The sequence below is a fragment of the Puma concolor genome, chromosome C1 (assembly GCF_028749965.1).
Source record: "Puma concolor isolate L17-30 chromosome C1, mPumCon1.1.hap2, whole genome shotgun sequence".
Classification (NCBI taxonomy): domain Eukaryota; kingdom Metazoa; phylum Chordata; class Mammalia; order Carnivora; family Felidae; genus Puma; species Puma concolor.
The window spans coordinates 188780330-188803908 of record NC_141674.1 but is presented as its reverse complement, the minus strand read 5'-3'; the positions used below and the strand labels follow the sequence as shown (position 1 = coordinate 188803908).

The window sequence follows — 23579 nt, the reverse complement described above, 5'->3', positions numbered from 1 at the left end:
AGCACAGAGGGAATAAATTCCAAACTTGTGGCTTAAATGCTTTGAGCAATGAAGTGGGTAAGTTGTGAGGGATGAGAGTCTGAACTTGTAAATACACCATATGAGGTCTTTCACAGGTGTTCCAAACCTCCCTTTCTAGATTTGTCTCCGACCACTACCTACTCTTGTAGGCAACAAGTGGGGGGTTGTTTAGGTTCCCCACTAACCATTCTTCCTCAGTCATCTACTGAAGTAATTCTGTTTTTACCTTTTTTGAATTGACATCATCTGAATGTCCATTCTAATTTGGGGGCATTTTCCACTAGTGCTATTTTAGGAAAGGTCAGATCCTTATTTGCTCTTGGCTTCCTTGACCCTGCCATGTGAACATCAATGACCTATGCTTAGCTAACTAAAGGATGGAGTTAGTGACAAACAGAAGCAGAGGCAGTCAGAACTTCCTGCAGTGGGTTCCACTGTCTGGGACATAAGTACTCTAACAGGTAATACACTAACTAGGCTGTTCCTAGGCCATGGCCCTGGCTCTGGTTCTAGTTATGCAGCTTCGCTTAGCTTCTTCCAAGTCTATCTCTCTAGCCAATAATTCTGTCAGTTAACAATATTGTTCAAAAAATTCCTCTCTTAAGTTAGTCAGGATTGTTTTCTGTTGTTTGTAACAAAAACCCTGAATAGAACATTCAGCAAACTTTTCCTCATTTTTCAGAATCCAGCTCATTTTTGCGATCTTTCTTGCGACTTTCACAGTAGTCAAGATGGATGGTCAGATGTTTCATCTTTTCTGTTCCTGTAATACTTAACACATCTCTACTTCAGTACTCTCTAGTACATAAACAAGGCTATCTTATGTGTTCAACTTCCCAGAAAGAATATGGATTCCTCAAGTGTTTTATATCCCTAGCATCTAACAGAGTATCTGTTTGCAATGTTTAATAGATGTTTCTGAATATTCACCACAAAAATTTCACATGTATATGGCTATAAACAATAATTCATCTTGTTCCAAACTTAACTGAGAAAGGTGTTTACTATAAATGGGGTTTTAGGTAAGTTTTTGTTTTGTCTTGTCTTGTTTTTGAAAGAGAGTGCATGCAGGTGTGACTAGAGGAGGGGTATCAGCAGAGGGGGAGAGAGAGAATCTTAAGCAGACTCCATGCCCAGTGTGGAGCCCAACCTGGGGCTCAATCTCATGAACTGTGAGATCATGACCTGAGCTGAAATCTGAGCCATTAAGGTGACCCTAGGTAAGTTTTTAAGTTAAAAGAAACTTGGTTAAAAGACTGTGACTAAAAAGATTTACATGATTTTTCATACCGAGTATAAATTATAGACATAAAATCAGAAGATTCCTACAATAAAGACACAAATAATATTTAGATTACTTAGTGTCTTCCTTCTCTAAAAATACTTGAGTGAAAAAGTAAAAATTCTAGAAAGTAATCTTGAAAATTGGGGCTGCTATTTTAGGGAAGACATAAAATTAATAGATCCATCTGACTGATACAATTAACATGTAGCCTTATTAACATAGGTGACAACAGAGAAAAACCCACTCACAAAATAATCTTTGTGCCATCAATTTCATTTCTAACAATGAAGGATCAATTCAGGATAATTACCAATTTCCACTTGGAGTTCATAGTGAGAAACATTGGTGGAACAGATCACATCCTTGGCTCTAGTGGATGAAGGCAACTGGGAAAAGGGTAGCTCATCAACCTGCATTGTTTTAAAAAGAGGAAAACAAAATAAACTTTTTTGGTTCCCCATTTTAGTCCCCTACCCTAATATAAAATACTGATATTTTAGTTTCAAACACAATGCTCATTAGGAAAGCACTGGAGGGTGGCTTAAGACACTGTTTCAAAATCTAAGAAGAGTTTACAATTGCTAATAAGTGGTTAGTTAAAAAGCCATCAGCACGTAAAGGGGGACAGGGTGGGAAAAGCAGATTTATAGGTAGCAAAGAATAGTTTCCGGCACAATTTCCAGTAAGCACTTTTAGGAATTGCTAGAAATGGCTATTAATTCCTGAGGTTATCTAATAAACACATCAAGGGTAGAAATGCAGGGACCGGTCCAGAATATTCTATACTTTTACTCTTGCTTCAAGTGGTTGCCAGTTGTATCTATTACACATACAGGTACCTGACTCAGCTAGTGGAGGTATTAACAATTCAAGGAAAAATTTCCACATTGCAGCCTATTAAAATTGCTGAAGTTTTTCACAAGATTGAATAAATCAGAAGGGAGATCAGAAAGAAAAATAAACCCCAAGAGTTGGAAGAATAGGGTACAGACTTCCCGAATACCAATATGAGGTCTCATGGGGGTGCTTTAGGGTCAGAGTTCTAGGTTTGCACCAGATCCCAGTGGCAGTGAAAATGACATGCACACAGAAGAGAGAAGAGGCCAATACCACTCGTGTCATATGAGAGCGAAGAGGACCTCCCAAAAGACACAGTACTCCAAAAGACACTTGGAAGGATTTACAGGCATCGGTAGGTGGCAACAATTTTATTACTGCCTCCAAGATAGAGATAAGGAAATGTGGGATTAGAAATGATATTACTGTGTGTTAGGAATTGTACTGACCACTTTTTACATCCTTGATTCTACATGTTCCCTAAACTTCTAAAAGAGCACAAAAAATATAATTATAAGCTCACAGCTAAAGATGAATAAAGGTGAATACTGTTCAAGAGGAGTGAAAGACTAAAATTAGAATTAATCCTAATGAAGAAAAAAAATCTAAATAAATCAATTTTATTTCATTGTAACAGGTAACCTTCAAATAAACTCAGATTTAAAGAACACAAATAAGAGATAGAAAAACATATAACAATTTTTTTTAATTTTAAAGTAATAACCTGTAAGCCTGTCAGGAAGGCTAGATCACAGAATAAACTAAAGCTTACAGTTCACTGCTTGAAAAAAAATAGCAATAGGTTACCAGATAATGGACTAAAATCAGGCTAATCAACCTTTTCTTTGCTTCCATCTCATTGATTAAGGAAATAGTCTTCTTTAAAATAGAAGGGGCACATGTGTTATAAATAAGTAGCTGAAGTCTAAAACTGTTTTAAATAAGTTCAAAGCTACAGGCCAGACATAATTACATCTAGGATACTAAGTGTGCAAATATAGTAAAACTGAGAAGAATGAAAATAGTAAAACATTGACTCAATTTTCAAAAAAAGCGTGAAAACTACAAAGGGGTAATAAGCCTTGATGCAGTTGCCCAGTAAAGTCTAAAATCAAATTACTACATAGATGAATTATAGACACTTAAGAAAACAACATGGTAATCATAAGAAGACAGTATAGGTTTACTACGAGTAAATCATCCTAAACTAAGCTCACTTCTCTTTTTGATTTGATGACTAGAAAATTAGAAAGCAAAAATCATGGCATGGTCAGTGTTCAAGGGAAGATGATAAAAGTAGGAAGATCCTAAGCTCACTTCATCCCACAGATACAGCTAAATAACCCGTATCAGTGTAAATAACCCAGAAAATGACCTAAAGACTGGCAGAACGGACCTTCCACAGCTAATTGTACAGAAGAGACCACATCAAAAAAAAAAAAAAATGGTAGGATGTGCAGACATATGGTCTGGAACAAAACTGACCCACAAGACTATCTGCAGGAGGGAAAGACACCACAAGCACGGAGAAAGGAGAGAGGCACATGGGTGGCTCAGTTGGTTAAGCATCGAACTTCAGCTCAGGTTATGATCTCGAAATTCATGGGTTTCAGTCCTGCATTGGGCTCTGGGCTGACAGCTCAGAGCCTGGAGCCTGCTTCAAATTCTCTGTCTTCCTCTCTCTCTGCTCCCCCCCTGCTTGCACTCTGGTCTCTCTGTGTCTCTCAAAAATAAATAAATGTTAAATTATTTTTAATAAAAAAAAAGGAGACAAGCAGACCCCACACCAGGCATGGGTGACCAGCACTGGGAAAATGAATCCCCACATTATATGACTTTGAAAACCAGAGAGGCTTAACTTCATGAGTTTTGTCAATCAGTGGAGCTTGACACCTGATAATTTCAAAATCAGCAGACTCAGCTCTGGGAGAGCCAGAGCATAACAATCACACTGAGATAAGGCACTAAAGTAGTAGTTTGAAAAACACCTGTGCTATATAGAAAAATTTATTTTCTAATTTCTGAAGATGTTCTAGAGGGGCAGGAATTTTAGGAGACTTACCCAAGAACAAAAGAGCTGGAGGTGCCATTTCTCTCCCCAACCCCCAAACTAGAGACATGGGACACCCACAAGAACACTCTCCTATGAGCTCACTAACAGCGTGCCCCACCCCCATATTCTCCTGTAGACCTGACTTCAGCAGGAGTCCATCCAAGGCAGTGTCACAGGCATGGCATTGTGCAAGCAGCCCAGACAGTAGGCAGTACCACTCCAAAGTGACTCCTGCTGTAGGGAGAGGGGAAGAGAACCACACATACCACTCTGATTCTGACCCTAGCAGTGGGTGGGGGCAAACATCTGGTCTGACTGCAGGCCCCACCCACCCACAAAAGCTTCTCAAGGGACAACACTGGGATAGCACCCTGCAGTCTGGTATGACCATAGCCCTGACCCACCTTAAGTCCAAGGCATCCTCAAACTCACCATTCAAAATACAAGGACTAAAACCTGCCAACAACAGGAAAAGAGAACCACTGCAGATCACTGGACTAAAGGCAAACACAGCTTACCCACAAGAGGGAGCACAAAACACATATAGGAGACATCCCTAAAGCACCTGTTTCTAGTGAAGAGGGGACACTGCACTGCACAGCACTATAGAACCTCTTCTTCAGATGGCTACTACTTTCAAGAGCAGGAGACACAGCTAACTTTCCTAACACAGAGAGAGTTAGAAAAAATGAGAAGACAGAGAAATATGTTCCAAATGAAAAGGCAGGACAAAGTCAGCAAAAGAGCTAAACAAAGTGGGGATAAGTTATATGCCTGATAAATAATTTAAAGTAATGGCCATAAAGATACTCACTCGAGAAAAGAGAGGAGGATATCAGTGAGACCCTCAACAAAGAGATAGAAAATATAAAAAAGAACCAAACAGAGATGAAGAACATAATAATTCAAATTAAAAATACACTATAAAGAATAAACAGTAGACTAGAGAAGGCAGAACAGATCAGTGACCTATAAGACAGAGTAATAAAAAATAATCAAGCTGAACAGCAAAAAGATGAGAATAGATTAAGGGAACTCAGTGATACCATCAAGCCCAATAACATTTGCATTACAGGGATCCCAGAAAGAGAAGAAAAAGGGGGCAGAAAATTTATTTGAAGAAATAATAGATGAAAATGTCCCAAATCTGGGGAAGGAAACAGAAATCCAGGCAGGCACAGAGAGCTCCCCAACAAAATCAATCCAAGGAGGTCCACACCAAGACATAAAATTAAAATGGCAAAAGGCAGTGATAATAAGAAAATTTTATAAGGAGCAAGAAAACAGTTACATAAAAGAGAAACTCCATAAGACCATCAACTGATTTTTCAGCAGAAACTTTTCAAGCCAGAAGCAAGTGGCATGATATATTCCAAGTCCTAAAGGAATAAAACAAAAACAAAAACTGAAACCAAGAATACTCTATCCAGGAAGGCTATTTCTTCAGAATAGAAGAGATAAAGAGTTTTGCAAACAAAAGATAAAGGAATTTATCACCACTAAACCAGCATTACAAGAAATGTTAAAGGGTATTCTTTCAGTGGAAAGGAAAGACCATAAGCAGGAGTAAAAAAAAAAAAAAAAAAAAAAAAGGAGGCACAAATGTAGTAAAATTAACTATATCTATAAAAATTAGGGGCGCCTGGGTGGCGCAGTCGGTTAAGCGTCCGACTTCAGCCAGGTCACGATCTCGCGGTCCGTGAGTTCGAGCCCCGCGTCAGGCTCTGGGCTGATGGCTCAGAGCCTGGAGCCTGTTTCCGATTCTGTGTCTCCCTCTCTCTCTGCCCCTCCCCATTCATGCTCTGTCTCTCTCTGTCCCAAAAATAAATAAATGTTGAAAAAAAATTTTTTTTTAATTAGTTAAAGGACTCACAAAATAAAAAAAGATGCAAATTATAAGACCAAATACATAAAAGGTAGGGGTGAGAAGAGTGAAAATTTACTGCTTTTAGGAAGGATTCAAATTTAAGCGAGCATCAACTTAATATAGACTGCTATATATAAACCTAACAGTAACCACAAATCAAAAACCTATAATAAATAAGCAAAAAATAAAGGAATCTAACCATATAAAAAGAGCCATCAAACCATGAAAAAAAGCACAAGAACAGAGAACCATGAAATCAACAGTGAAACAAGTAACAAAATGGCAAAAAGTACATACTTACCAGTAATTACTTTGAATGTAAATGGGTTAACACTACAATCAAAAGACATAGGGTAGACAGGAGAGTTTTGCAGGGCCTCAGTTCCAGTGGAGGTGGTGACAGGTATCATTTCACAAGCAGACCAGAGTACACCTAGTTAAAAGTTGCCACATTCAGGCCAGAGACCAAACACTGCCCATACTAGGCAAGGAGAACCTCTGCAGATGACTGTCTTGAAGAATAGAGCAGCCAGGACACAACAGCAGAGCGCATGAAGCACATACTCGAGACATTTCCTGAAGTGGCAGGCCCTCGGCACTACGTGACCTCTTGTTCATGGCCATTACTTTAGGAGCAGGAGACATAACTTGCTTTTCTAACACACATGAGCAGGCAGAGATTTAGACAAAATGACAGTGGAATTTTTTCCAAATGAAAGAACAAGGTAAGGCCACAGCCAGAAACCTAAGCAAAACTGATATAAGTAACATGACTGATGGAAAATTTAAAGCAACTCTCATAAGGATATTCACTAGGCTTGAGGAAAGAGTGGAATACAAGAGTGAGACATCAGAGATGAAGAGTATAATCATCAAGATTTGAAATATGCTTGATGCACAATGAACACGAAGCTAGAAGAAGCAGAAAAACAAATTAACGACACAGAAGACAAAGTAATGGAAAACAATGAAGCTAAACAAAAGAGAGGAAGAATTATGTAATATGAGAATAGACTTAGGGAACTCAGTGACTCCATCAAATGGACTAACATTTATATTATAAGAATCCCAGAAGAAGGAGATATAGAAATGGGCATGAAATTTATTTGAAAAAATAATAGCTGAAAACTTTCCTAATCTGGGAAGGGAAATGGACATCCAGATCCAGAAAGCAGAGAATTCCCATCAAAATCAACAAAAGTTGGCCAACACCAACACATTGTAATTAACTTTGCAAAATACAGTGATTAAGAAAAAAATCTTAAAAGCAGCAAGACAAAGGAAGTCAGTAATTTACAAGGGAACACTCATAAGGCTAGCAGGAGATTTTTCAACAGAAACTTTTCAGGCCAGAGGGGAGTGGCATGATATATTCAAAGTGCTAAATGGGAAAAATGTGCAGCCAAAAATACTGTATCCAGCAAAGCTATAATTCACAATAGAAGGAGAGATAGAGTTTCCCAGACAAAGACTAAAGAGGTTCGCAACCACCCTCTTGCACTGTTGGTGGGAATGCAAACTGGTGTAGCCGCTCTGGAAAACAGTGTGGAGGTTCCTCAAAAAATTAAAAATACAACTACCCTACAACCCAGCAAGAACACTACTGGGATCTGTCCAAAGGATACAGGAGTACTGATTCACAGGGGCACATGTACCCCAGTGTTTACAGCAGCACTTTCAAAAGAGCCAAATTATGGAAAGAGCCTAAATGTCCATCAACTGATGGATAAAGAAGACTTTTTTTTTTTTTGCAGAGCCCCCTTCATTTTATTTTTTTTTCAATATATGAAATTTATTGTCAAATTGGTTTCCATACAACACCCAGTGCTCATCCCAAAAGGTGCCCTCCTCAATACCCATCACCCACCCTCCCTTCCCTCCCACCCCCCATCAACCCTCAGTTTGTTCTCAGTTTTTAACAGTCTCCTATGCTTTGGCTCTCTCCCACTCTAACCTCTTTTTTTTTTTTTCCTTCCCCTCCCCCCATGGGTTTCTGTTAAGTTTCTCAGGATCCACATAAGAGTGAAATCATATGGTATCTGTCTTTCTCTGTATGGCTTATTTCACTTAGCATCACACTCTCCAGTTCCATCCACGTTGCTACAAAGGGCCATATTTCGTTCTTTTCGTTCTTTCTCATTGCCCTGTAGTACTCCATTGTGTATATAAACCACAATTTCTTTATCCATTCATCAGTTGATGGACATTTAGGCTCTTTCCATCATTTGGCTATTGTTGAGAGTGCTGCTATAAACATTGGGGTACAAGTGCCCCTATGCATCAGTACTCCTGTATCCCTTGGGTAAATTCCTAGCAGTGCTATTGCTGGGTCATAGGGTAGGTCTATTTTTAATTTTTTGAGGAACCTCCACACTGTTTTCCAGAGTGGCTGCACCAGTTTGCATTCCCACCAACAGTGCAAGAGGGTTCCCGTTTCTCCACATCCTCTCCAGCATCTATAGTCTCCTGATTTGTTCATTTTGGCCACTCTGACTGGCGTGAGGTGATACCTGAGTGTGGTTTTGATTTGTATTTCCCTGATAAGGAGCGACGCTGAACATCTTTTCATGTGCCTGTTGGCCATCCAGATGTAGAAGACGTGGTTTATATATATAATACTATTTGGCAATGAGAAAGAATGAAATCATGCAATTTGCAGCAATGTGGATGGAACTGGAAGGTATTATACTAAGTGAAATAAGTCAGTCAGAGAAAGATAGATATATATTTTCACTCATGTGTGGAATTTGAGAAACTTAACAGAAGACCATGGGGGACAGGAAGGGGAAAAAATAGTTACAGACAGAAGGGGGGGAGGCAAACCATAAGACACTCTTAAATACATAGAACAAATTGAGGGTTGATGGAGAGGTGAGGGAGAGGGGAAAATGGGTGATGGGCACTGAGGAAGGCAGTTGTTTGGATGAGCACTGGGTGTTGTATATAAGCGATGAACCATGGGAATCTACCCCTAAAACCAAGAGCACACCGTACATACTGTATGTTAGCCAATTTGACAATAAATTATATTAAAAAAATAAATAAAAAATAAAGTAAAATACAACCTCCAAAAAAAAAAAAAAGGGGGGGTTTATGACTACTAAACCAGCCCTAATAGAAGTATTAAAGGGAACTCTTTGAGTGGAGTTGAGGGGAGACCAAAAGTGATGGTATAAAGGTAAGAAACACAAAAGAAGTAAAAATGAGTATCTCTGGAAAAAAATCAAAGAACTCACGCACACAAAGAATATAAAATAACACATACCTAAAATGAGGGGAGGAGAGGAGAAAAGAATGGGTTCACACTTAAATGACCAGCAACTTAATATACATGCTATATGAAGAAGAGGTTATAAACAAACCTAATGGTAACCATAAATCAGAAACCACATATATGGGCATTTGGGTGGCTCAGTTGCTTGAGCATCTGACTTGATTTCAGCTCAGATTATGGTCCGACGGTTCATGGGTTTGAGCCCCATGCTGGGCTCCACACTGACAACATGGAGCCTGCTTGGGATTCTCTCTCTCCTCCTATCTCTACTTCTCTCTCTCTCACTCTCTCAAAAATAAACATTTATTTAGATATTATTTTTTTTAATGTTTATTTAGTTTTGAAGGAGAGAGAGACAGAGAGTGAGTGAGGGAGGGACAGAGAGAGGTAGACACAGAATCTGAAGCAGGCTCCAAGCTCTGAGCTGTCAATGCAGAACCAGACACGGGGCTTGAACTCATGAAGTATGAGATCATGACCTGAGCCAAAGTCAGACGTCCAACTGACTGAGCCACCAAGGTGCCCCCAAAAATAAACATTTAAAAAAAAACCCCACAAATAAGTAAGCAAAGAATAAAGAAAAGACTTCTAATGTATCACTACAGAAAATCAGCAAACATGAAAAAGACAAGTAAGGATCAGAGGAAAGCTCCAGAAACAACCACAAAACAAGTAACAAAATAGCAATAAATTTATATCTATCAATAATTACTTTGAATGTAAATGGACTAAACATTCCAATCAAAAAATATAGGGTGTCAGGAGGGATAAGAAAACAAGACCCATCTTGCTGCCTGTAAGAGAAGAATTTTAGACCTAGAGTCACATGCAGAGTGAAAGTGAGGGGTTGGAGAAACATTTATCATGCAAATGGCCATCAAAAGAAAGCCAGAGTACCAATACATGTATTAGACAAAGTAGACTTTAGAACAAAGACTCTAAGGGGACAAAGAAGGATTCTACATAATAACATAAGGGATACTCCAACAAGAAAATATAACAATTGTAAATATTTATGCACCCATATGGAAGCACCCAAATACATAAAACAATTATTAACAAACATAAAGGAACGAATCAATAATAATACAGTAACAGTAGAGGACTTTAACTCCCCATTAACATCAGTGGACAGATCATCTAACAGAAAATAAATAAGGAAACAATGACTTTGAATGACATGCTGAACAGAGGGATTTACCAGATATATTCAGAACAATCCATCCTCAGACAGCAGAATATGCATTCTTTTCAAGTGTACATGGAACATTCTCCAGAAGACATCACATAATAGGCCACAAAATAAGTGTCAACAAATTCAATAATATCAAAGACACATCATGCACCTTTTCTAACCACAATTGTATGAAACAAGAAGTATAAGAAAGAACACAAATATATGGAGGTTAAATAACATGGTACTAAACAATGAGTGGTACTAAACAATGAATTCTTTATTGAATTCTTTCAATAAAGAAATCAAGGAGGAAATAAAAATATACATGGAGACAAATGAAAATGCAAACATAAAAATTTTGGGGATACATCAACAGTGGTCTGAGAGGGAAGTTTATAGCAATAAAGGTCTGCCTCAAGAAGCAAAAAAAATTCTCAAATAATGTAACCTTACACTTAAAGGAGCTAAAAGAAGAAGAAGAAGAAGAAGAAGAAGAAGAAGAAGAAGAAGAAGAAGAAAAAAAACAACCCAAACCTAACAGAAGGAAGGAAAGATTAGTATAGAAATAAATGATATAGAAACAAAAACAACAGAACAATGAAACCAGGAGCTGGTTCTTTGAAAAGTCAACAAAAATAAACCTTTAGTCAGATTTATCAAAAAGAAAAGAGAAAGGTCCCAAATAATAAAATCACAAATGAGAGAGTAGACATGACAAACAACATCAAAGAAATACAATTATAGGAGGATATTATGAAAAGCTATATGACAACAAATTGAACAACCTAGAAGAAATGGATAAATTCCTAGAAACAAATAAATTACCAAAATTGAAATCAGGAAGAAACAGAAAATTTGAGCAGATCGATTACCAGCAAAGCAACTGAATCAGTAATCAAAAAACTCTCAACCAAAGTCCAAGGCCAGACGGCTTCACAGGCAAATTCTAGCAAACATTTAAATAAGAGTTGATACCTATCCTCTCAAACTGTTCCACAAAAAGAAGAGCAAGGAAAACTTCCAAATTCATTCTATAAGGCCGGCATTACCCTCATACCAAAACCAGATAAAGACACCACAAAAAAAGAGAACTATTGACCACTATCTCCAATGAACATAGTTGCAAAAATTCTCAACAAAATAACAGCAACAGAATCCACCAATACCTTAAAAAAAATCACTCAGTACAATCAAATGGGATTTATTCCTGGGATGCAAGGGGAGTTCAATATTCACAAATCAATGTGATACATGGCATCAATAAGAAAGAGCAAGATTAAAAACCATATAACTTCAATAGATGCAGTAAAGCATTTGACAAAATACAACAATCATGGTAAAAACCCTCAACAAGGTAGTTTTAGAGAAACACATCCCAACATAGTAAAAGCCATATGTTAAAAACCCACAGCTAACATCATGCTCAATGGTGACAAACTGGGAACTTTTCCTGTAAGATCAGGACCAAGATAAGGATATCCATTTCCATTACTTTTATTCAACATAGTACTGGAAGTCCTAGCCACAACAATCAGACAACAAAAAGAAATAAAAGGCATCCAAATCGGTAAGGAAAAAGATAAACTTTCACTATTTGCAGATGACATAATACTACATACAAGAAACCCTAAAGACTCCAAAAAACTACTAGAAATGATGAAAGAATTCAGGAAGGTTACAGAACACAAAATCAACAGACAGAAATCTGTTGCATTTCTCTACACTAAAATGATATAGCAGAAACAGAAATTTAAAAAACAATCCCACTTACAGTTGCACCAAAAATAATAAAATATATAGGGGTGCTTGGGTGGCTCAGTTGGTTAAGCCCCTGACTCTTGGTTTCGGCTCAGGTCATGATCTCACGGTTTGTGAAACAGAGCCCTGAATCAGGCTCTGTGCCGACAGCATGGAGACTGCTTGGGATTCTCTCTCTCCCTCTCTCTCTGTCCCTCAACTGCTCACGTGTATGTGCTCTCTCAAAATAAATAAACATTAAAAAATATCTAGAAATAGACTTAACCAAAGAGGTGAAAGACGTGTACTCTGAAAACTATAAAAAAAACTGATGAAAGAAATTAAAGATGACAAAATGGAAAGATATTCCATACTAATGGACTGGGAAAACCAATACTGTTAAAATGTCCATACTACCAAAAGCAATCTACAGATTTAATTCAATTACTACCAAAATTCTAACAGCATTTTCCATAGAACTAGAACAAATAACCCTAAAATTTGTGTGGAAACACAAAAGACCTCAAATAGCTAAAGCAATCTTGAAAAGGAAAAACAAAACTGGAAGCATCACACTCTCAGCTACAGTAATTAAAACAGTATGGTACTAGTAGAATAACAGACACATAGATCAGTGGAACAGAATAGAGAGCCCAGAAATAAACTCATGATTAGTCAGTTAATCTATGACAAAGGAGGCAAGAATATGCAATGGGATAAATACAGTCTCTTCAACAGTGTTGGAAAAATTGGACAGCTACATGCAAAATAATGAAACTGGACCACTTTCTTATACCATACACAAAAATGAATTCAAAATGGATTAAGGACCTAAATGTGAGACCTGAAACTGTAAAAATCCTAGAAGAGTGCACAGGTAGTGCACTAATGTAACACTGTATTTACCTGATATTAACCCATAGAAACATTTTTCTGGATATGTCTCCCAAGGCAAGAGAAGCAAAAGCAAAAATAAACTGAGATTGTATCCAAATAAAAAGCTTCTGCATAGCAAAGGTAACAATCAGCAAAATTAAAAAGCAATCTACTGAATGGGAAAATATATTTGCAAAAGATATATCCATTAAAGGGTTCATCTCCAAATATATAAAGAATTTATATAACTCAACATTCAAAACACAAATAATCCTATTTAAAAATGGGCAGAGGACAGGAAGAGTCATTTCCCCAAAGAAGACATACAGATGGTCAACAAACACATGTAAAGATGCTCAACAGCACTAATCAGGGAACTGCAATTTAAAACCACAAAGAGATATCACCTCATACCTGTCAGAATGGCTAAAATCAAAAACACAAGAAACAAGTGTTAGCAAGGTTGTGGAGAAAAAGGAACCCCTTGCACTCTTGGTAGGAATACAAACTGGTACAGCCACTGTGGAAAGCACTATGGAGGTTCCTCAAGAAATTAAAACAAGAATTACCATATGATCCAGTAATGCCACTACTGCATATTTACCCAAAGAATATGAAAACACTAATTCAAAAAGGTATATGCATCCTTATGTTTACTGCAACATTATTTACGATAGACAAAATATGAAAGACACCCAAGTGTCCACTAATAGATGAATGGATAAAGAAGATGTGCTATATATACACCACAGAATATTATTCAGCCATAAGAAAGAATGAAATCTTGTCATTTCTAACAACATGGATGGATCTAGAGGGTATACTGCAAAGTAAAATAAATCAGTCAGAGAAAGACAAATACCATATTATTTCACTGAAATGTGGAATTTAAGAAACAAAAGAAATGAACAAAGAAAAAAAGACAAACAACAAACCAAACTCTCAAATATAGAGAACAAACATGTTTACCAGAGCGGGGTGGGTCAGGGGACTGGTGAAACAGGTAAAGGGGATTAAGAGCACATTTATCATGATGAACACTGAGTAAGGTATAGAATTGCTGGAGCACTATATTTTACACTTAAAAGTAATTAACACTGTATTTTAAGTACACTGGAATTAAAAAAAAAATCATGGCAGGTTCTTGTTCATGTTAAATTTTTTAGTAACTTCCTAAAAATTCAGAGGACCTGCTTAATGACTAATCTGCAAAGGAAATCATGAAATCAATTTCAATAAAATATTTAAAAATTAACTTAACCAAGAAGTGAAAGTTGTACAATGAAAACTACAAAACATTGCTAAAAGAAATTAAGGAAGACATAAATAAATAAATGGGAACACATTTCATGTTCATTGATTGGAAGACTTAATATTATTAAAACTTCAGGGACCCTGAATGATTCAAATAATCTTGAAAAGAAGAATAAAATCGGAGGACCAACTCTTCCTGATTTTGAAACTTATTATAAGGCAATAGTAACCAAAACAGCATGGTACTGAAATAAAGACAGAACTATAAACCAATGGAAGAAATAGAGAGCCCAGAAATAATCCCTCACATCTATGGTCAAATGGCATTCGGCAAGGGTTGCCAACACCATTCAATAAAGCAAGGATATTTTCAGCAAATCGGCTAGAAAAAGTGTATATCCACATGCAGAAGAATGAAGTTGGACCCTTATCTAACACCATACACAAAAATTAATTCAAAATCAATCAAGGCTTAAATTTAATACCTAAAACAATAAAACTCTTAGAAGACATAGGACAAAAGCTTCATGACACTGGATTTGGAGATGATTCCTTGGATATGAGAGCAAAGATATAAGGTTTAAGTAAAAAAAGAAAAGCAGACCAAGCGGACTTTGTGTAAATTTTTAAATTCTGTGCATCAAAAAACACACATCAACAAAGTTAAAAGGCAACCCATAGTGTGGGAGAAAACATTTGTAGACATCTTTTAATGTGTTAATATCCAGAATATATATAGAACTCCTAAAATTCAACAACAAAAAGCAAACAACCCAATTTAAAAAAGGGCAGAGGACTTGAATAGAGATTTCTTCACAGAAGACACACATGTGGCCAATAAGATGAAAAGGTGCTCAACATCACTAATCATTAGGGAAATGTAAATCAAAACTATGAGATACCACCTCACACCCATTACATTGGCTACTATCAAGAAACAGAAAATAAAGAGGTGTTGGTTAGAATGTAAAGAAATTGGAACTCTTATGCACTGTTGGTGAGAATGTAAAATGGTAGAACCAGCGATGAAAACAGTATGGTTTCCAAATTAAATTCCAAATTAAAATGGAATACCATATGTATGATGCAGTAGTTCCACTTCCGGGTATATACCGAACAGAACTGAAATTAGGGTCTTAAAGAGATATCTGCATATCTGTGTTCATAGCAGCATTATTCACAATAGCCACAAAGTGAAAGCAACCCAAGCGTCCATCAACAAATGAGTGGATAAGCAAAATGTAGTATATACACACAATGGAACATTTTCAGCCTTAAAGAATAAGGAAATTCTACAATTTGTTGCAACACAAATGAACCTTGAGGACATTAAATGAAATATAATTCAGTCACAAAAAGGCAAATACAGTATGATTCCACTTATATTAGGTACTCAGTGTAGTCAAAAATCATAGAAACAAAGCAGAATGGTGGTTGACGGGAGCTGGGGAGAGGGGAAATTGGGAGTTATTGTTTAATGGATACACAGTTTCAATTTTATAAGATTAAAAGAGTTATAAAGATGGATGGTGGCAATGGCTGTGCAACACTATGAATGTATTTGATACCACTGAACTGTACACTTAGAAATAGCTAAGATGATAAATTTTATGTAATACATATTTTAGCACCAGGCCAAAAAAAAGAAAAAAGAAAAAGGGCAGCAGCACCTGTGGAAGTATCCTGAGTGTAAGACCTCTCTCTTGGTAACAGCAAGGGCATAACAGCAGACACTGTACTCTGAACACTACTCAATCTGAAGGATAATACTTAAATGAAAATTAGGATTGGATACTATATCTTCTTTTATAAAAAGGCAGACTAAAAGACTTTAGAATATTAGTGACTAAAAAGCGAAATGAGGAAAATGAAGAGAACTGAAATAGGATCAAGATACATATATAAACAAGAATAACTGGGATAGCTTGATTTTGTAGGAAACATGGCATTTGCAAGGCCCGTTCCATTTTATAGTAAGAACTGCAGAATAAAGTAAGGATTAAGGAGGAAAGGACCCCAGAGAAATATTTATTCCCAAGCATGTTTTTAAAAATATTATTTAATATATCAGGCATTGCCCTGGGGAGATACAGATGAAAAAGACAGGATGCCTGTTTTATGGGAATCATGTTATACTTAGACATGTATATCAATCATTGTGAGACAATGTAATAAATATTTTCTGGGAATGTCTAAGGTTTGTAGAAGCATAATGGAATAAAAAGTACAAGAGGATAGGCTTCAAAGATGTGATACTTGCGCCCACCTGCACAAATGAGGAGGAATTTTGGAGGAAAAAAAAGGAAAGTATTTCAATCAGAAAAAAAAGAGTATGCACTAAGATTCAGTAGCAAGAAATAAAGCTCAAAAATTAGATATATTCCACAACATTAAGAGTCCTTAAACCATGCTAAAAAGTTTAGGCTTTATCCCATAGGTTTCAGGAAACCAATGAAAGTTTTAAAGTTGTAAAGTGCCCCTTACTGGTCACAGTGTTGAATACTGATCTGAGTGTGAGAGGAGGTTTATCTAGAAAACTAGGGGCAATGCATCTACCTGCAACTGTCCAGGTAAGAGACGATGAGATTCAAGTAGTAGCAGTGATGAGGTGAAGGAGGAGATGGACTCAAGGGCATCTCAGAGACAGACAGAAGAGACTGTATAACTAGATGTGAGGAAGAGGTAAGTGTCAGGATAACCTCAGTTTCTAGTTAGGGCGACTTAGTAGAAAGGTTTTCATTAGCCAAAGAAAGAAATCCAATGGATCAGAGAAGTTTGATATTCTAAGGGTTTACTCAAACTGCATAGAGAATGCCTATGAAAAGTCTAATTGGAGGCATTCTATAGACACATCTAGTGGCCAGGAAAGAGTGTGGGGTTGTAGGTAAAAATTTGAGAATCACCAGTCCTGCTTGATGCCAGAGTCCCTTGGTGACCTGAAGAAAAATCTGAGGTAGCAACTGAAGCCTATGAATAGGTGAGACTGCTTAGGGGGAGCCTATTTAGGGAAGAGGCCAACTGCAGACTTCTGGAGAATAACAGAAGTAGAGGAAGAAGAAACAGTAAAAGATACCATGAAGAAAAAGAGAATTGGAAAATAGGAATTACATTCTGTAATATGATATTACAGAAAGCAAAGGAGGAATATTAACTGTACTTAACTATTTTCTTACCAAGTGTTGATGGATACTGGTCTCAGACTGTTTTTCAGGTCTGAGTGATTCAACTTGTGTTCGTGAAGTGCAGAAACAATCCTGGAAATTTAGAAATGCATTATTTTAATAATGAAAATAATGAAAATAGTGAAAAATAAGTCATAAGATCAATAGGGGTGACATGTGAATATAAAGGTCTGATGACTAGGGCGAGGAGCAGAGACAAAGGGCAGCATGCAAGAACCTGGAATTGAAGTCAAGATCCATACCATAGAGGTCCTCAGTATGGGAGAGATGGGAAAGCAGCTGGGTATGCAGAAGACAAGTTATAATTTTACTTGGTGCTACCTCTGGGGGTCATAATATCAATTCATTTTTACTGCTGCTATTAATTTTTAACCCTTTCATCTTTGCAGTTTTGAACATTTAGCTAAAGGTTATACTGCTATACTCATTATAATCAATTTTATTTTAATCCTCAGATTCTTTCTTAAATGTAAGTACCATGTTTATCCACATTAAACTATACAATTAATGTATTTGAAACCAATTTTGTTTCTTAAGGTGATAAACATCTTACTTCAACTGAAATAAAATTAAAAGTAGAAGACTTAGAGCCTGGGTGGCTTAGTCGGTTGAGTCCGTTGGACTCTGGATTTTGGTTCAGGTCATGATCCCAGGGTCATGGGATGGAGCCTTGTGTCAGGCTCCATGCTGAACATGAATCCTGCTTAAGATTCTCTCTCTCCCTCTGCTCCTCCCCAGCTTGTGCATGCATGCAAGCTCTCTCTCCTTCTAAAAAAAAAAAAAAAAGTAGGAGACTTAGTTCTAGTTCCATTATCACAATTTACTTTTCTTGCATTTTAACCCATGGTCCTACCATCACATCTTGCCAATAAAGAAATGTAACACCTCTATATGATTTATCATCAGTTGGTGGCATAAAGCTGGCCTTATTTTATTTAGGAAGAAAAGATATGTCAAAAGAAAAATATAAACAAATTATATGAAAGAGACTTTACAATAAATTATTTTCTAGCATCTCATTAACATTTATTTGTACATGAACAGTAAAGTACTAATACCAAATGAGTCTTCAAGATAAGCTCTCCCATGTCTACCTAACACTTTGTAGTTACTTTTTTTTTGTAGTCACTTAAAAATAATCAAACTTCCTTTAAAATACACCAGAATTTCTCACTAATCAAACTAGTCATTTTCTCAGTTTTCTCAGTTTACTGATTATTTTAAGACAAATTCCTGAAGTTTGTATACCTTATCAATTTTATCACAATAATTTGATCTAAATCTCCAGTCTTAGGTAAAATTTGCCCCTGGAGAACAGGAGCTAACAATGTCAATTTTAACTATAGAAACATTTCCTTTAAAAATTTTCTATTGGATGGTCTAGAGTGAATACAATGGACAATAAAAGTTTTTGAACATAGTTATTACCAGTTAGGCCATATACATAATGTATTTGGTATTTACATATATTTTATAACATTTACTCTGAATTGTTCACAATAATCATTAACACCATTGTGAAGAAAAGAGTTAACATAGCAGACCTAAAACTGCTATCTTTAGAAAAGGCTTGTTTGCAAAGTTGATCCTTGGCTAGTATCTGGGAACAAGGAGGGTTCCCGCCATTCCTTGATAAGAATGGATCATGTGCTTAAACCATATAAACAATATGGTTTATGCTGAATATCTGCTTTTTTTTCCTGGAAGTCTGGAATTTTGTTAACCTGCTAGCAGAAGGTACCTACATGACCAACCCCCAATAAAAAGCCTGAGAATAAGTCTGTAATGAGCTTCCTTGGTAGGCAACACTTCACACATGTTGACATTACTCTGGGAGAATTAATAAGCACATCCTACGTGACTCCACTGGGAGAGGATTCCTAGAAGCCTGAGCCTGGTTTCCTTTGAACTTTACTCCTTGTACCTTTTTCCTTTGCTGACTTTGCTTGGTATCCTTTAGCTGTGATAAATCTTAATTATAAGTATGACTACATGACTTTCCAACTCCTTCTAGCAAATCACCAGACCTGAAGGTAGTCTTCGGAGCACATCTAACACAGTTATCAAAATATATTCAAACATAAAAAAGTCTCTCTAAAAAACCTCCATCACTTTTTTTTTTTTTTTGATGGAAGCTAATTTAGGACATATTGGGCATATTTTTTTAAAACTTATATTGACCCTAATTTATTTTCAAAATAAGAGTCATGATCTGTCTTTTTGGTTTATATATAGAAAACATTTTATAAAATAATATGGTAGACCTCCATTTAATTTTCTTTATATAGAATTTTCACAGCACAAGAAAATGATCACTATAAATGTGAAAATAGCTAAAACCAGCCAACATTACAAGGCAAAATGTTTTTGCTGACCTCTCCTAAAAAATATTAGCATGTTCATTAGCTGCCCAGGTTATAAAAATCATAAACCACTCATAGCTTATCCTTCAAAACATTTTTTATATCCACATTGACTCAAATGAATGCTAGTGAATATAATAGCTCATGAAAACTCTACATATTAAGGTCTTTTAGGCAGGAAAAATGATTGAAAAGCATCCAGAAGCTGCCCCAAAATATTTTTAATGTAAAATTTAATGTATTTTTAACCCACTACTATAATAGTAGTGAAAAGCAGTTATACCTAAAAGAGAAACTAAAGGAAAATATTTTAATTATGCTGCTCCTTTGAAAACACTGTTTCTTAGCTCTCAAACAGAGGGTAAAAATTGAATGGGGAGGAATCCTTCATAAGTAAAAACATCAACTTTATCCAGCCGCACAAATATCTCATTTAGGAAAATAACATGAATATTTTGATTCAAAGGATTCTAAATATTTCATCATTACAGGAAGAATAAATGTAAAATTATTAACCAATTGAACAAATTTAAACCACCCATTATTAAATTATATTAGTTTTCACAAAACCCATAATTATGGAATAATGGAATAACTAAGATATTCCTATTCCAAAATTTAGAAGCCCTGGGACACAGCCCTCTAAATCTCAGGATCTTCATCTATCAAATACCCTTTCACATCTCATCCAATTTACAAATCAATATAAAACTGTTAACCTTACGTAATCCTTTAGAGCAGGGGTCTGCAAATTATGGTCTACAAGTCAATCTGACCCACCACCTATTTTAGTGAATAAGGTTTTACTGAAACACTGACTCATTCATTTTTATTCATCTACATATTGCCTATGACTGCTTTCACACTATAACAGAAAAGTAATTTGTAACAGAGACCTTATAGCATACAAATACTATCTGGCCCTTTACAGAAAAACTTTGCCAATCCCTGCGTTAGAAAATGAGGTTAGGTATCTAACCCCATGTACTTCCTAGATAAAGTTCCCTGTTAAGTAGAAAAGCTTAACTTTAAAAATAAAGTAAATGCATTCCGTATTTTCCATATAACAAAAAAAATCATACAATAAATTCAACAAATGCATTCTGTATTTCCTCATAGTTCTGCCTCTCAGACTTGGCAAATGATGGAGTGGATTAGCAGATATGAGTTTGAGCCTTGGCTCTAATTCTATACAATCTTGGGCCAGACTCAAAATGAGGATTATACCACCTGCCCTGCCAATCACTCACAATTTTGAAGAGTGAAAGAGATATAATATATGAAAGTATTTATATACTACAAGTAATCATACAAATGCATCCATCACTTTTTAAAAAGATCACTGCTTTAATATAATCAAATACTGTATTATGTTCTATATAAGATGTGATGAAAGACCTAAAACTAATCCAAATAATCCAAATAATATTTTCTGTAGGTTGAATATTTTTTACCTTATGATTCTTGGTTTTCAATCTAGATACCATGGATCTACTATAAACAAAAACAAGTCGGAATCTATATACATCACATACATTGATCCAAATGGTTTTGTCTTGTTAAGAGGCTTATTTTAATTACTATTTTGCTTGCCTTTGGTCTAATGGAAATTTATAAAAGGGATTTTTGAAATATTTAAAGGATAAGGCATAGCTAAGTGAATGGGAGAGGCATATCTAAGTACAGTAAAAAAGTACATGAAAAAAGTGGGTATGAGACAAAGGAAAAGAATAATATATTAGCAAAGTATATAAGCAAAGTATTAGTAAAGTATAAGCAAAGTACAGTAAAAAAGTACATGAGAAAAATGGATATGAGACAAAGGAAAAGAATAATGAATATATAAGCAAAGTATTAGCAACAAAAACTCAATGGGAATTTAACTCATTTCTTAAGACCAGAAGCCATTCTGGTCAAAATAACATCTCAGGGCATAATAATATCCAATATCCCATTAGAACATGCCTTCTGTTATGGCTGTGCATCTAACTACTCTGATAGCACAAAATTAGAGCTACGTTAATACAAACTTACCAAAAGAGACATTGAATCGTTTTAGTTCACAGGAAGTGACAAAAATCCATCTATTTCAGAAAAAGATTTTTGCTTTATCTTCAAGGTGAAGAGATATCCTATTATAAAAACAAAAGCAAAATAATTTAGATGTACATAAAAGATCCTTAAGAACTAGTTGTTATAATCCCACATGAAAGGCAGCTATTCTTTGACACAAGGACTACAGACATTCCTGAAAAGTGTCTTTAAAATTTTTTTTTTTTTCAACGTTTTTTATTTATTTTTGGGACAGAGAGAGACAGAGCATGAACGGGGGAGGGGCAGAGAGAGAGGGAGACACAGAATCGGAAACAGGCTCCAGGCTCTGAGCCATCAGCCCACAGCCCGACGCGGGGCTCGAACTCACGGACCGCGAGATCATGACCTGGCTGAAGTCGGACGCTTAACCGACTGCGCCACCCAGGCGCCCCCTGAAAAGTGTCTTTAAAGAGCATTTCTGTTTACAGAACACTACAGTATTTGGGATCTGACATCACAACAGAAAGGCAGAGTGAAGTTGAAGGGAAATTCTGAATATTTCCATTGACCAATATACCTGTATCTCTCCTCACCTATATTTTCTGTACTACTTTTTTGTTTAAGAACCCGAAGCAAATGTGAAAGCAATATGGAAAGTCAATGTTGGACCCACATTTGACATAAATGGTGCCACTTACAAATACACCCCAAGAATTTCCAATGGTTCCACTTAAAAGTAAATGTTGACAGTTCCAAAGCTTCCTGATTGGATTAATTACCTATTAAATCATTTGGGGTCTATGACAAGCAAATTTGGGAAAGGATGTGGATTAGTAATACACTACGAATCAGTAACATTTTTTCGTTGCCATGTCTTTAAAAAAGAAATTTCAATTTTCAGGTAAAAATAATATTTTCTTTAGGTTGAATATTTTTTACCTTATGATTCTTAGTTTTCAATTCTATTTTTCCTGGAATTTGACAAATATGATATGCAGATTATTACACAAATAATTCCTGTCCACTTTCTTTAGTAGAGTATTAATCTCAATAGTTTATGAAGACTCTACAACAGATTCAGAAGTTTAAAATAGTAACTTCTTTGGATTCAAGGAGCTTTAAAGAAACCACCAAAACTTTCCAGATTTTTCCGAATAGAAAGGGTGGCAATATTCTAAACTTCCTAGTGCTAGGTGTTCTTTACACCTAACTAATATCACCTCTTTTTTCTAAATCATGGTTCGTTATTTCATTTTAATAAAGTCCCCAAGTTTACTCAGGGTATCTGCAACTATCTGAGCAAAATTAAAAAGAAAAATAAGATTTTATAAACAATAGATATAGTGGAGCAGTATCCAATTTAATTGCTAAGGAAAGATATGAATTTATTCAGGATATTCACTACAAACCAAAAGCAGAGAACAGGAGGAAGAAAAACCTGAAAGGGTAGGATTATTTTGTCACCTGCCATTCATTATCATCAATTTAAGGCAGTGGCATTTGCTGTATTACAAAAGGGGGAAAGCAGTATCTACCCTGCCCAATTTCCAGGGTGATGGAGATCAAATGACTGAAAGGGCTCCTAACCACCAAACACTACCAATATAAGAGCTTGAATG

General features: G+C 36.1%; 1 protein-coding gene across 2 annotated transcripts in view; it reads right to left on the bottom strand.

Annotated features, from left to right (window-relative positions):
- Window positions 1-23579, bottom strand: part of STRADB (STE20 related adaptor beta) — a 35461-nt gene that overhangs the window by 9998 nt on the left and 1884 nt on the right. For both annotated transcript variants that reach the window (XM_025912638.2, XM_086719272.1), the window contains exons 2-4: window positions 21961-22058; window positions 17555-17635; window positions 1617-1716 (exon numbers count right to left, since the gene is read on the bottom strand). In XM_025912638.2, coding sequence (XP_025768423.2) covers window positions 1617-1716; window positions 17555-17635; window positions 21961-21972 — 193 coding nt within the window. In that variant the 5' untranslated portion in view covers window positions 21973-22058. The remainder of the gene's footprint in view (window positions 1-1616; window positions 1717-17554; window positions 17636-21960; window positions 22059-23579) is intronic.